General features: G+C 36.2%; 1 protein-coding gene across 1 annotated transcript; it reads right to left on the reverse strand.

Annotated features, from left to right (window-relative positions):
* Positions 1-4454: 4454 nt before the first annotated feature.
* Positions 4455-11696, reverse strand: olfm3b (olfactomedin 3b). Its single transcript, XM_056743489.1, has 6 exons — positions 11493-11696; positions 8721-8864; positions 7986-8141; positions 7538-7757; positions 6413-6519; positions 4455-5599 (listed from the first exon to the last, which is right to left on the reverse strand). Exons 1-6 carry the CDS (start codon positions 11559-11561, stop codon positions 4922-4924), a joined length of 1374 nt encoding a protein of 457 aa, XP_056599467.1. The 5' UTR covers positions 11562-11696; the 3' UTR covers positions 4455-4921.
* Between the last annotated feature and the right edge of the window lie 4122 nt (positions 11697-15818).

Below are 15818 nucleotides of genomic sequence, written 5' to 3' on the forward strand. Positions count from 1 at the left end.
TAGAATGGGATGTTAACAGACCACTAAATATCTTGCTTTGAATCCTAATGAGGATGTCAAATAGTAACTGCTCTCCTCCACTGGAAATAAACAGGCAGTTTTCTCCTGTGATCAATAAGATGGATAATTAGCCAGGGTATCAGACATACATCAAAAGGTGCTGAGGATGGACAACTAGTAATTAAAGGGGACACCGCTGACCAAAGTTTCTGGAAGCAGAGACACAATTCTGTTGGAATTGGATTTTGTGGCTCAAGTACACTGAGTGATGGGGGCAGTTTAAGTGCAACCTCATGATGCTTTCCTAAATTATTTGTCAATTTTGTATTTGTCTTTCTTTCAGATGATCAAATTTTTGTACATTTCAAATAAAAGAGAGAGAGAGAGAGAGATATCTGATGATGATCCTTGTGTAAGCAGCTTTGGACTTATCATGTAATGCAGTATTCAGCCGCTAGAGGACAGCAGACCCTCTCTTTGCGACAGTTTCTCAAATTATTAAATAAAAACAACAAAAACAAGCATTACATTAGCTTACAAAATAATTTATTAATATTGACAGTTGCTTAAACGTACAGTAGTAAAGACTTAGGGTCTTTATAAAGTTGTTATTTATGTTAAGCAACATCATTTCAGTACTTACATATTTAATTTACATGATTTTCACATTAAAAAGTCTTACAGTTTTAAAACATCTGAGGCGACCACCTAAATATTTCACAAAAGTTAATAAATAAAAAACAGGCCTGCAAAGAAATCTAAAGGGCTTAGTTATTTTCCAAATGATATAAATGTGATGGGAAAGTAATTATTTTGATATCCTGATCTAAGCGGACCTGCCTCAGGGTCATTGTTAAAAGCACCCATCAGACATTTCTTTCCCTCTGGAGATCTTTGTCCAGCTATTTTGCATTTAGAGTGCAGACAAAATGCAGATGCTTCTGAAAGCTGATACATGAGATTTAAACAGCTAGCGTTTCTTTTCACTGACCCTCATTTCCATGGCCAAAGGGAATGAAAACATTCAGATATGCTGAGAATGATTTTGGTCAGCTTCATATTGGTGTAACCAGAAGGGAAAGGTTCAATTAGTCTACTGGAAGTTTGGATATTAAAAACATTGTGTCCCTGGACCCCAAAACCAGTCCTATAGCACAGAAATATTTGTGGCAATAGCTAACAAAACATTGTATGGGTCAAAGTTATACATTTTTCGTTTGTGCCAAATATCATTAAGGATATTACATCGCATTATACTATACATTTGTTTCTAAGTATGTGCAATCCCTGGGATCAAACGCATGACCTTGGCATTGCTATTGCCATGCTCTAACCACTGAGCTACAGGAAAGCCGCCACTAAGTAAACATCATACTCCATGAAGATATTTTGTACATTACCTACCGTAAATATATCAAAACTTTATTTTTGTGCATGCTAAAAAATTGCCATCAAAAATTGTCGGAAACACGATTAAAAACATGGCTCGCTGCAGCCCACTCTTTGGGAATTACCCACTTTAGTTTGGTATGTAAAACTTCGAATTTCTGCTTTTGGGTTCATCTACTCTACACAACGTCATTACAGAGGTAAGCCGACAGACTGTGTTAAAATAAACCACTTTCTTCCTAGCAACGGCCTGCTGAAGCGTCTCAGACGGACAACTTTAAAGGCAATTTTATCACTATTTTTGATTCTCCAGATTCTCAAATAGTTATATCTCAGCCAAATTTCCTAACAAAGCATACATCAATGGAAAGGTTATTTATTCAGATTTAAGGTATTTTGGAAATTTGGAAAAATTGACCCATAAGAGTGGCTTTTGGTCCAGGGTCACACTTTCATTTTCACAGTTTCATTATTCAGTTTAAAAAAGTCATAGAAGTCACACCATCCTTAGTATATGAAACTACAACACATAATAAATATGTCTATTTTACCTAGAATTATATTAATATATACAGAGAACATGCAGAATGATGTAAAGGGTTCTTTAAATTGTCATGTATGTAATGCTTATGTTAGGTTATTTTCAGCTCAGCTTTGGGTCACAAGGGACAAACCCAGACATTGGAATAAATCAAGAAAACTATTTTATTTGAATCAAAAATGGGTTAAAACAACCCAGCATTAATTTATAACACAACAGTTGGGCTTGTCCCCTTTTGACCCAAAAAAAATAGCTCTGGGTTTTGGAGCTGAGTGCATTACACGGCAACTTAAAAACTGACCCAAAAACACTTCAGTAAATTGTCACTAAGAAAATAAACAAATGAACATTATTTAGTTTCCAAATTATACAGGACATTAGCACAACAATATCACCACAGCACATGTAGAACCACAGAGTGTTTGACCGATCAAAATCAAGTATTTCAGAGTGATGTACAAAAAGTCTCAAAGGGCTCATAAAAACAAGCGGTGAAATCTCAAAACCTGTAATAAGAGACAGTAAAACAAAAGTCATTGTATTTCAGACATCAGTGGATATTCATTCAAATCCAGGTCAAAGCTAATAAGTGCACATTTTGAGCGATGTGACATAGTATCATTCAGCATGTCCAATGTATTCAATCCATTCACACTGACACCAGACAACCAAAGCAGACTGAGACGCATGAAGCACCAACAGTCCTGACGCTGGGTCACAGAAAATCCATTTATTCACATTTGCTCATTTTGACTGCATTTCTCTTTATCGTTTTGGCTCGGTTCTCTTCTTCAAAGTCTGAATATTTGGCCGCATGCTAAGAGGGGTGGTGAAAAGTTAATTTTACTGTTGGCCTCATATGCTGTGCTTGGCCTGTCTCAGTCAGCACCTGCCTTTGCCTTGATATGGGGTGACAGTCTGTCGAATTCATCTGCCCAGGATCTGTCAGTCAAACGGGCAGCCCTGGGCATCCTAGTCAACATTGTTATTAGCCCGGAGCATCAGGCTAACTAGAGCCAGGTCACAGATGACAAATTACAAGGAGACCCTCCTTCATTCTTTTCTATAATGAGATGATTCAGAGTAGACACATCTTTAATTGATCGTGTCAAAAAGAACCGAATAAGCAAATGGTGGTCAGGACATTTGCTTTATATTGAGTACAAGTTCAATTATAAAAGAACATTAAAAAGGAAAGAAGCAGGACTAAAATTCCATTAAATCAAATTTTAATGTTTTTTTATTCCTGCTTTGCTTCATACATTTTAGGATATTATGTTATTCACAAATGAAGTCCGTTTTCAACGATTCTGATGATGTAAAAAAAGATGATGATGTAAGACTTTTCTTATTCAGTTTACTGGATATTGTAAATTATTATTCTCAGACTTGCACATTTCGCAATAGCCAGCAGGGATGTTGACTGACTTCAGAAGACTTCGCTTTGTCATTTCGGTTGTTTCTGAATCAGCAAAAGTGATGCGAAACATTACATGCTAAAAAAGAAAGAATAATGACTTTGAAAAACGTTGTTATATTAACAGTTCGAAATATTAATAGACCATTGTCTGGCAAAAAACTGACTTTGAATTAGAAGTGTTTGAAAAAGTGCAGCATAATTAACTGTTTTGTGTGAATGTGGGACTATTCAGAATCATCAATTTCCCCCATTGAAAAGGATTAGAATGAATGAGCATAAACAGAACGCAGGCAGCCTTTGTTACATTTTTTTTTGTCACTCAATGAATAGTCTTCTATCCGCATGCTCGGAGGTAATTCATTAATGCAGAAAAATATGAATGTGTTTATCTGGAAACAACGGTCTGGAATCGACTCAAAGGCTTCGGAAAATGTTAGAAAGATTCTTTTCTGAAGGAGAAACTATAAAGCATGAGCAAAACCAGAAAATGTGGTAAAGAGATACAGTATAGCTGGGTGGCATTTTTGATCAAAGAGACCAAAGATTGGACTGCCTAACTGTGCATTCTATCACTGGTAAATTTATTTGTGTTTTTATAATTTTCATTCATTTAAATAACTTAATAATATTGCAATTTATATTATTTATATTTTCAAAAAATACTTCAAGATCAAATGTATATACACATATTGCCAAATCCATTCTAGAAATAACTGATTTGTTTAGACATTGAAGCATTAATATTAAAGCTGTCAAACTATTAATCGGGATTAATCGGACCCAGAATAAAATTTTGTGTACGCATATATGTCTGTGTACTTAGCATGTTAATGTTGCATTTATATTTAAGAAAAAAATTATAAACATTTATATATAATTAAAAGTATTGGTAAATATAAGTAAATAAAGCCATGTTAATATTACCTAACTATATTGTATGTGTATATGTTTACAAATACAAAATGTATATGCACACTGCTCAGACATAAATGATTGTATGCAAACACAAACTTTTATTCTCGATTAAAAAAAGTGATTCATCGTTTGACAGCCCTAATTCATCTATTCAATACACCTTACACACCATTTAAAAAATACTATATATCAGTAAAAATATGTTTATTAATTACTCAAAACAATCTGCATGTTAAACTAAACGATACATTCTGATATCAATGCAGATAGTACTTAATGTTATGTTTCCAGTGTAATTTTGTAACATTATTTGTTGATCGAGTATAACAGATAAACATCATTGTCAAGCACGGAACGTTACACACTCAACTCACAAAACAGTTAAATAGCACATGAAAGATTCCTTATTGTCCTTGTTTTGAGTCCAGTTTAAAACTGGATCATGGTTAGATCACAAATGGAGCAATGCTTTGAACTCAAGTAAAACAATAAGATCTCCAGAGGCATATTAAACCTTTATCTCCGGAATATGATACTCTGATATACAATATAAATCCCATTACACAGCAGGAACACAGAAACAGAACAGTGTCATTTCAAAAACATTGTCTGGAAAACTCCCCAGAAATGTCTATTATCACCTAATGGCACATCCTTCAGGATTCATCATCAGTGTTAATAATGTGAAAAAGCGTGACATTGAACAGTACCTGGTGGCCATTATTCCAGCCATAAAGTGCCCGATCCCTGGCATTGTAATCCAGCATGGACATATGAAAGTACTGGTTATGGATGGGGATGTCCATGTATTCATAGGTGGAGGTTTTGGTGGAATACGAGTAGTATACTTTAGCCCCGGTCAGATGGGAATTGGTGATGTACAGCGTTCCACAGATCATGAAGGATTCACCCGCATTGCGTTTGGAATATTCAGTGTTCCAAGAGTTGAGGATTTGGATGGTCAGAGGATCTATTTGGCTGATCACTATGTTTCCTGCATTCTGATTGGTAGCGTAAATAGCCCATAAGCCAAGCTCATCGGCCATCAGGTCAATGTCAGAGAATCCACCCCAGGTGTATGGATAGACGTTGTGGAAGCCGGCAAACTCTAGCGCTCGCTGGGTCATGACCCGGCCACTGTCAAAGCTGTACCTGACAATAATGTTGCTCTGGTATTTGTTGTAGTACAGGGAACCATTGTAAACCACGTGGTTTGTGCCCGCCCAGTGAAAAGGAAGATTGTAGGTTCTGGCCTCAACCCCAGATACAAAGTCACTAATCGATTTGTACTCACGGACAATCTTGTTGTTTGTATAGCTGTCCATATACCAAACCTGTTGAACAGTACAAAAAGATACATACTATTTAAAATGATTAAGCTATTTGAATTGCAAATGCTACATTTTATCATCAGAACAGTTTCTGTAATTTCTTCAATAGAATAATAAACATTTTCTGCCACTGTGTAAACCATGAGGGGTAAATTCACCCCCCTAAAAAAGACTTGTTCTTCTGTGACACACAAAAGAAGATGTTTTGAGAAATGTCTCTGTGGTTTTGTGCTCATACAATAGAAGCCAACTGGGGCCAGTGTTGTTTGTTTAACAAATGTTCTTCAAAACATCTTCTTTTGTGTTCTGCAGAAGTTTGCACACAAAGAAGTTTGAAACGACATATGGGTGAGGAAATTATTAAAGAATTAATACATTTTTTGGATGAACTATCTTGTTAACAGATACGTATATGTATATGCTTAGTAGAAGCTAAGTGAGTTTTGTTACATTGTCATTTTGAAGAAATCAACTTATCAGAGAAATCACTGCTACCATGGAAAATAAAATTGCAGCACCCGCTTAAAATTTTGCAATAAACATAATAATTAAATTGATCTTTAAACTTAAAATGAGTAATTTTGTACTGTGCTGTTAATATTGCTTGTATCATTCACAGTTCCAATATAAAAATAACTAAAGTAAATACTTTTTGGCTTCAAATCAAAGTTTGTATTTTAATTAATCTGGTGGTCAAGATCATATCTTAGACCTCTTTTGTAAAGATTCCTTTACAGTAAAATGCATATGGAGACAATACATAAGAAAAATACTACAAAGTACTATATATATATCACATGCATTTACACAGCTTACCTTGTTGTTGTTAGGTAAAGCCTGAGGGTCTGTCATCCACGCTCCAAACCTTGTACCTGATGTCTTTATGGTAATAGGCCCTGTGATTTTCATCAGTTTACCACAGGCTGACAAAACAGGAAAATAAATGGTCACACTTTATTTTAAGGTCCAATTCTCTGTATTAATGAACCATTATCTATGACCTTTGCCTCAGTAAACCTCAAGTTGTTGCTTATTAATAGTTAGTAAGGTGGTTGTTAGGTTTAGGTATAAGGTAGTGTAACCCTTTCGAATTTAACATTCATAGTTTTCCTTTATTCCCAGTCCTAAAGTATATTTATTTGTAACTACGGTTGATTTATATACCATAAAAGGTTGAGAGTCAACGTACGTTAAAAATCAGATGAAGAAGCCTGCTGAATAGGTACGCACGAGGTTAGCGTGTAGCTGCAAAAGACAATCTAATTTTCATTTGTTTCTTCGGTTCAATGTGCATATTCTTTTATAAAGAGTAATGTTAATCGTCGAGGTAGTTTATTTATCCTGTTGCTGAGGAAAACAACCGGTCAATGCTTTTGGTTACTAGTTTTTCTTTTACACGAACTCTGATTGGTTTTTTTTGAGGGCTGATTCAAATTGAGTGATCTACCATTTGAACGGCGAGCCAGACCCTGATCTGCCACTCAAGGAATCATCGTGGTCCATCACGGATGCACAAGAGAGCTAAGCACATACATACTTTGTGTATATTGTTTAAATATTGAATGTGAATTATTGCAAATAAAATTGCCGGCTGATAAATACTTTAAATTGATTTGGTCCACCCTTTAACTCTTAAATCCTCCCAGAGCCGAACCTAGGCTGAATTTAACCTCTGTAGAGTAACATACGTAGAATATTGCATTCACCGTCCCCGTTACAGTAGGATTAAGGAAGTAGAATATGGTCTTGTTGAAAATGTGCTTTTTAAGTACTAAAGAACATCCAATATGCTATACTAGTTAAAAGTGAGAATTGGTCCCTATACTAAAGTGTTACCTTCAAAACATTAACAACCTCAGGGCATTTACAATCATTACTGTCTAAATACACTTACTTCTGATGAATTACCACATAAAGTGGTAAAAAAATATTGAAACTCACTGAGTTTGTTCATACAGTTCCTCAGTCTTCCCTCTAAACCGAGTACTTGCTGATGAAGTTCTTCATAATCATACGCTCCTATCTCCTCCTGAATGGCAGTCAGCACCAGAGACAGATTCCTGATCTCCTCTTTGAACTGGGAAATGAGCGTGGCGTCGGTTTTATACTGATCCAATACTGGAATTAGAGGTTGAAGGTCATTCATCCGACCCTTCAGCTCCTGGCAAAAACAGAAAAGGGCAAAATCTTATTAAGTAGAAGTTTTACACTTCCTGGAACAATTCACTTGTGATTCTTAAAAAAACTGATGGCTAAAGATGGAATGCTTTCGAGCCAGCTTTCATTCTTGGTTTTTGCAGAGTAATGGACAAGAATGTGGCTTTACAAGCCATTCTGTTCACATTAGAAGATTGATTTTCTCGGCGGCGTGATTTTAATGGTACCTCACCTGAAAGTTTTTAGTCAATAATGCTCTTCGGTTTGACTCGATTTGTCTGATCTTTGATCGGAGTCCTTTTATCTGGCTCTCCATTTTCATGACATATTGGAAGTCCCTTTGGGTCCGCAGGTTCAGAACTTCTATTGATTGCGACATGTTCTGAATCTTAAAAAGAGGAAGAGGGGCCACAATTAAGTTAGGTTCAATTAATCATCCCTTGTACTGCAAAGGGGAGTTGCAATATATTTGAATTATATTTCCAACTTGGCAGAACATCTCGGAGGACTTTGACATTTCCATAATTCCAATGAAGACAACTTAGAAGGCAGAAAGTACCACGGCTGAAACGTCTGAAAATGGACAAAAATGTGACAGCTAACAGGTCTTTCATCTTCATATGCATTAGATAACCCAATTACCTCTTACCACAATTCACTGTCATCCACCAAACAAAGGACATAGAGCTGTCTCACGGGGCAATAATGATCCCTGAGTGTTAGTCATATAGCACAGGGACCAAAGACACCCTTCTAGGATTTTTGCATAATCATCATCTTTACGCTTCTCATCAGTCAGCTGCAGAAAACCCTGTGGCGTCCTTTACAGATGAAATTTGTGAGCAGTCAAGCATTAATGCTTTCAACACACCATCGGCTTTGTTATCCGAACCAGATCTTGATATAAATCGGCTTTTGGGTGCTTATAGACACATTGTGTGTACGTGTGAGTGTTGTGCACATGCACCTTCTCCAATAACTGGCGGAGCTGTCTGCTTTTGGCATCTCTGGAACACAGGCTCTGTTCTGGCGCCACCACCGTACAGATGCAGCGACCATCAGCATCCTGTGCTGAACTGTACACCTGCCAGCCTTCCTTTGGCCGGATAGTCTGTACACAAACAGAGCATGCATGAGGTATCTTAGCTGTTTTTGTTTCTACAAAAAAACAAACTTTAAAAGACATGAATTCAATGGCGCACATGATGTGACATAATCAGATTTTAACGCTGCAAGCATGCTGCAAGCAACACGGTCTGCAATAAATATAACATTAGATGGCAGGAGCTAATTTTTTTCACTGCCGGTATTACCATTGCCATGAGAGAGATTTTTATTCTTTATTTCTTTACGGATTTTCCATAGCACTTTGTTTTATTGTGGAGAGCGAAGAAGATATATATCCGTTTAATAGAGTAACAGAAACAATATTGTTGTGTAAATGAATGCTCATATGCTGGCCCTTATCCATTGTATTTCATTAAGGTCCTCTCAACCACTAGCCTTAAAAAAGGTCTTTATTAATCACCCTTGAGTTTTTTCAAATTTGTATACATTCTTGCTTACGATGAACACAGAAATAGATGTTTAAAAAAAGGCTTATAACTACACTTTGACTACCATAGTAGGAAAAATTACAATGGTAAAAAGTGCACCAGAACTACATTCTTCAAAATATCTTCTTTAGTGTTCAACAGAACAAAGAAATGTATAACACCATTTTCCTACTATTGTATTCAATGGTGGACAAGAACTGATCAGTTACAAGCATTCTTCCAAATATCTTTCTCTGTGTTCATCAGAACAAGAAAATCCCACGCATTTGGAATAACTTAAGGGTGAATAAATGAAGACAGAATTTAAATTTTTGGGTGAACTGTTTCTTTAAGGTCAGTGAAGATAATGATCTTGAAAAAGGGCTGCATTAAAAATGAAAAGAAAAAGAACTAAGGATATATAACTAATGCAGCTTCTGTGTAATTCAAGTAATCTTTAGTTAATCAGTTGAATTGATTCATACATTAATTAATACAATTCTTCATATGTTCATCAATCCGCAACCAATTCAAGCATGTTTTACTCACCAGCAACCAAAAGTGACTATAACAAATATACATCTTCTTGAGAATGCCTCGCACTCATCCACCCCCCCCCCATTCTCTGCAACAATGACAGAACTTTGACAACACCCACATTCATTTTTCTCTCTCTCAGTAGTCTATGAAAGGCAGACGGAGGACTTGCCTTTTGCAGTCAGGCTGGAAAAAAGTCTTTTTACACACACTCTGACACACTTCCTGATGCTACTGCAACCAACAACCAATTGCAATTTCAGCAAATTGTAACATATCCAAGTTGGATTGGCTCTTCCTGCTATTCACTTTCATTATGAGATATGAGCAGTGGGATCCTGCTCCTCGAATAAGACCTGCAGCTGGGTTTATTATCACTGCATGAGAGATAAAAAATTTAGGAGAGATCTTTTTAATTTTCTGTCACAGATTACACATGACCTAATCTTAGTCATGCAGCTTCCATCATTTTCCATAGAAACTAACAAAAAGCTGGTTTTATTATATTAAGAGTCTAGCCATTTTTGGCCGATCATAATTCTATAAAAGTAATTTATTTTTTACATTTTAAGCGGTGCATGTATTTATCTCAAAACCCTTAACTGACTTCGAATAAACAGTAGCCTTAGTATATAAAAATAAAACAAAAATTGGTTTCACAGAGACAATGTTTAAAACACATGATGAGATGTGACAGAAAATTTGAGAATCTTTTCTGAATCCAGCTTTATTGCACTTCATTGTTACACTATAACACTATAACAATGTTACACTATAACACTATAACATTGTTACACTATAACACTATAACAATGTTACACTATAACACTATAACACTATAACATTGTTACACTATAACACTATAACAATGTTACACTATAACACTATAACATTGTTACACTATAACACTATAACAACGTTACACTATAACACTATAACAATGTTACACTATAACACTATAACAATGTTACACTATAACACTATAACAATGTTACACAATAACACTATAACAATGTTACACTATAACACTATAACATTGTTACACTATAACACTATAACATTGTTACACTATAACACTATAACATTGTTACAGTATAACACTATAACAATGTTACACTATAACACTATAACAATGTTACACTATAACACTATAACAATGTTACACTATAACACTATAACATTGTTACACTATAACACTATAACAATGTTACACTATAACACTATAACATTGTTACACTATAACACTATAACATTGTTACACTATAACACTATAACATTGTTACACTATAACACTATAACAATGTTACACTATAACACTATAACAATGTTACACTATAACAGAACCCGTGTTATATGGTTAAAATGCTGCAATTCTGAGGGAAGTTGCAGAAAAAAGAAACATTACTTTCAATCACTTTGCAAGCATCAAAGACAAAGCATTCCGTCTACATTTCCTTAGATCATATTATAATGTTCATTAGATTTCCTCATCTCCTTTTTCTCACTACTTGTCACTCATTTTTTATATTTAGCACATGGATATAAGATAAATCATAAGAATATAAGCCCTAATGCCAGTCTCTATCACAGTGCATAGGCTTCAGTTTTTGTACGCCGCATCACCGGAGTTTGAATGTAAAAACAGTGAGAGGTGCAGCAGCACTCACCGCGGACGGGCACGAGCCGAAGAGCGCGAGTAAACACAGCGGTTTCAGCACCACGAGCAGAAGCCGCATTCTGCCTCCAGTCTCCCTCTTCGTCTCTGTCAGAGTTCTCTTCTTCACATTCAACTTTCCGACAATATCCTGCGATCATACACAAGCGATACAGGCGCCAGAAGTGCGTGCGCTGTCATCTCCGCTCCGGGCGCATAAAAGTTTGAGCTCGAGCTGAGAGGTCTGCGGCGACTCACGCTCAGCTGATATTACATCACATCAGTTTCTGCAAAGGGTCTTTCACTGGCCAAGCTTGATATCAAAGATAACTCTGGGATAAAAGATCCTAATATCTAAGAATGTAAAGGAGAAAGATAATGAATAACCTTGCAATGTGCTGTGGATGTCGCTCACGTGTGTGATGTAATAACCCCTTATAATAACTTCATTAACGAGAATAATGCTTAAAATATTTGATGCTTATTCGGATATATTGTAAACTGTAAAATATTGTTCTATAATGTCAATGTATTAATGTAATATTGATATTAAAGGGATAGGTCCTACTTCACCTTCATTTACTCACCAAATATGTATACATTCCTTTGTTGTGATGAACACAGAGAAAGATATTTGAGATATATGAGAGATTCTGCCCCCCATTAACGCCCATGTTCTGTTTAATTTTGTGAAGGATGTATGAGAACAAAGAGTATATATTTTTATTGATTACAAATGTATTTTTTCCTACCTTGGTAGTCAATGTGGGGAGGAAGATATGTCTGGTTATAGACAGAGGTTATAAATCTTTCTCTGTGCTCAGCAGAACAAAGACATGTATTCAGATTTGGAACACCAAGGTGAGAAAATGATGACACAATTTTCATTTTTCGGTGAATATTCCCGTAAACTTTTGTGATAAATTGACATGGTAAAATTAAACTAAACTGGATTGTTTATAGCAATTATTATGTTAAATATATAAGTATTATTAAAAATAGGATTAAGATTTAATTAAGAAATATTCCAGTTTGTTAATTGCTTTTCTAAGCATTGAAGGGGATCATGAAAGGGATTAGTCACAGCACCTTAAAGGTCACAGTTTTAACCCGAGCTATTGTTATATAAGAGGCAATGGTAGTCACGCGAACATCATGTAAGTGTTAGAACTGAAAACGCCCTTGTTACTGAGATTACATCTGTTATTGACACCAGGACCAGGTTCTGGAATGCACCTGTCTATGACGACATTGATAGGTTGACCACCACCTCCTCAGAAAAATATCAACGACTACTTCTCTAGCCTTCTCTAACACTGGTTCGCCCATGACAGTACTGAAGTGGCGCGGATTGTGGCAACCCTGGTTGTGGAAGAATACATTCGCTGCATAACCTTCCTTCGGATTCTGATATTTGAGCTTTGTTCTTTAATTTCACAGAGGATTCCTTCGTGAACAAGGCAGAGATCGACACTGGATTTAAGGAATGACTTAAATTAAAATGCAGCGCTGCGCCTTCAATAGTGGATCCTATAAGTATGGCGCAGCAATCTTATTTGAGTAAAACTTTTTTGTACGATTCATCACTATTGCTTTGTTAGCGATCGCTAGATGTGCCCTGAGCACTATTAGCACGAGATTAGTATTACCTGGGGACCTCTAGTCATTTTTAATACTTGCAGAGTAAGTATTAAATTTTTGCAAGGTTCATCCACTGTTTGCGAATAATGGAGGCTGTTTTGAAGTGTTTTGGTATTATTTCGGGTGCTGGGTGATAGTTTAGAAGTTACCGGGAGTCTCCAGTTTGTTTATTTATCATGGAAACTCTCGTAACATTTGAGACCCGAGATCGCAGTGATCTTTTGTCCGATTTGGGATCACTGGTCTCAAATGCTGATAGGTACGGTCATATATCATTAAACACCATTCAACTATAGGCTATGCAAACAATACGCAAAGCCTTGTCATCTCATCCGGGAAGAAAGTCAGTAAATCATCCCTTGCGAATGCGTCACATGAAATACTGATGTGGGGAGGTAAGTTATAAATCACAGGAGGTCTCCAGATAATACTGATGCCCTGCAAAAACTGTGAATGGTGCTAATGTGTAACCTAACGTTACGTCTAAAACCAAATTCACAGAAGCCTCCAACTACTTAAACTGCTATCCAATCAAAGCAGTGGGCGTTTACTTACAAAGTCTTCAATGCCCATTAAAACCAAGCGATTGCAGGGCTGGCCTCAAAACCAGTGTAGAGACTATTGCTTCTTGATTTTGATGTTTTTGAATGTAAAAAATCACGCTTACATCATAACTAGACCTCATACAACAGTATAAAACAATGAACAAGGCCAGTTCATGACTCCTTTCAATATATTCTTTCCCTTACACTATACCTTCTTATGCATAAAATGTTTCCTAAAATCTGGACACTCCTTTAAACAAGCATCCCTGCATCTGCAGACACATGCTAAAACAGTCTCATCTAAAGTTAGAGCACAAACTTCATTGCACTTAGCTCACATATTAGTTGCTTGGCAACATGCTTAGTTAGTCTGTCCTTTTTTTAGATGTAAGTGCCTCTCCTTATCTGTTCTCTTATGAAAGAGAAATCCATTTTTACTTCACTGTACAGTTAACACTCATTAAGAGAATTCTCATTCAGAGATTTGACTGAACAATTAAAAACAAGTTGGGATTGAACGTAATGTCTATGTTTATTTTAAACGCTCCATTTAAATCTAATGGCACCAGCTGGGAACAGAAACAGATGTCTGAATGAGCAGGGTATACCTTCATTGTTAGTCTGTCATGTTAGATATGCGTTTGTACCAATGAATTCAATTTATGTTGTATTTAATGGCCACTTTCATCCAATTATCTGCACTACTGTATCTGCAGCATACATTTATAAGCTTATATTCTCATCAAAGTCCAATCTTAGAGTAAATTCTTAAGGATTACTGAAGATGTATTTCAGATGTCCATTATTTGTTACGAGAACTGCAAGAGTCACCTTGGTCTTGCGGGGAGGTGCCCACCCCCTGTGCACACATCAGTCTAACTATGTCTCAAACCTCAAAGCAGCTTTCCAAAGTTATCTTCATACGGCAAGCATCCAACACAAAAGAAATCAATATCGCGGTCTAAATGAGCACATTTATCTTTCTCAGTCTATGAATATACATACAAGCAGTTTGAAGCAGAGATGAACTATAAGTCGATTTAATGAGCAGATATAACAAATGTGGTGAACAAATGAAATGAAGGCCTAGCTTCATTTGTCAACCTTTTATTTCTGCATGTATTTATGCTGTCAAAAGTCTGTGCTTTCCTTTTAAGTGAACTTTCAGTCAATGAGCTTCATTAAAGTTGTTGCGTTACTTGGGGGCATGTCTCATTTTAAGAAAGAAGAGACTTTCATCTCCTCCACTGTGGCTTCTTATGGGTTTTCACAGCGTTCGAAATAAATATTCCCCTCCCTGACACTTGTTTGAATCCTAAAGCTGTGGCGAGGTTTATCAACATTGACATGTACTTCCCTCAACAGGTCTTCACTAATGGACTGCTGCCGTTCATTGTGCATGTTTGTACGGCCGCTGAAACACAAAAGAATATAGTGAACTAATGGAGGCATAGACAACTAAATAGAGAGAAACAGGGGGGACTGACCCACCAGGCTAAAATGTACACTGCTTGCATCACGCCAACACTTTAAAGGAACAGTTCACTCAAAAATGGAAGTTGTTCCAAATCTGTTTAAATGTACTCTGATGAACACAGAGAAATATATTTGGAAAAAATTCTTGAAATTAAACAGTTCTTGGCCAACATTGACTACTATTAAAATGTTTTTTTTTTAAATAATAATTTTTTTTCTATTGAATACAAAAGAAGATATTTTGAAAAATGTAGGAAAGCACACTGGGGCACTTTTGACTACCATTATGGCCAAGAACTGTTTTTTTATAAGTTTTCTTCCAAATATGTTTCTCTGTGTTCATCAGAACAAAGAAATGTATACCGATTCGGAACAACTCCAGGGTGAATAAATGAAGACCAAATTTTTATTTTTGTGTCCCTTCAACTGCCGCTTCATGCTAGAATGAAAGGTGTTTCCAACATACATATACACACGCAGACTCAAAACATCCCCACTCACCCGTTTTGTGAACAGAGGTTATTCTTGAGTATGACCATCTCACCCATCACTGCTCAGAGAGGTGCTGTTTCAATAAAGGCACATAAGCTTTGCTGATTTATTTTAGACACTTTGGCACATCAACCATGGAGGCAGCAGGAAAGCCAAAGATAATGGACTTTGTGCTCATGGAATAT

Source organism: Triplophysa dalaica, chromosome 3, assembly GCF_015846415.1.
Source record: "Triplophysa dalaica isolate WHDGS20190420 chromosome 3, ASM1584641v1, whole genome shotgun sequence".
NCBI classification, from domain to species: domain Eukaryota; kingdom Metazoa; phylum Chordata; class Actinopteri; order Cypriniformes; family Nemacheilidae; genus Triplophysa; species Triplophysa dalaica.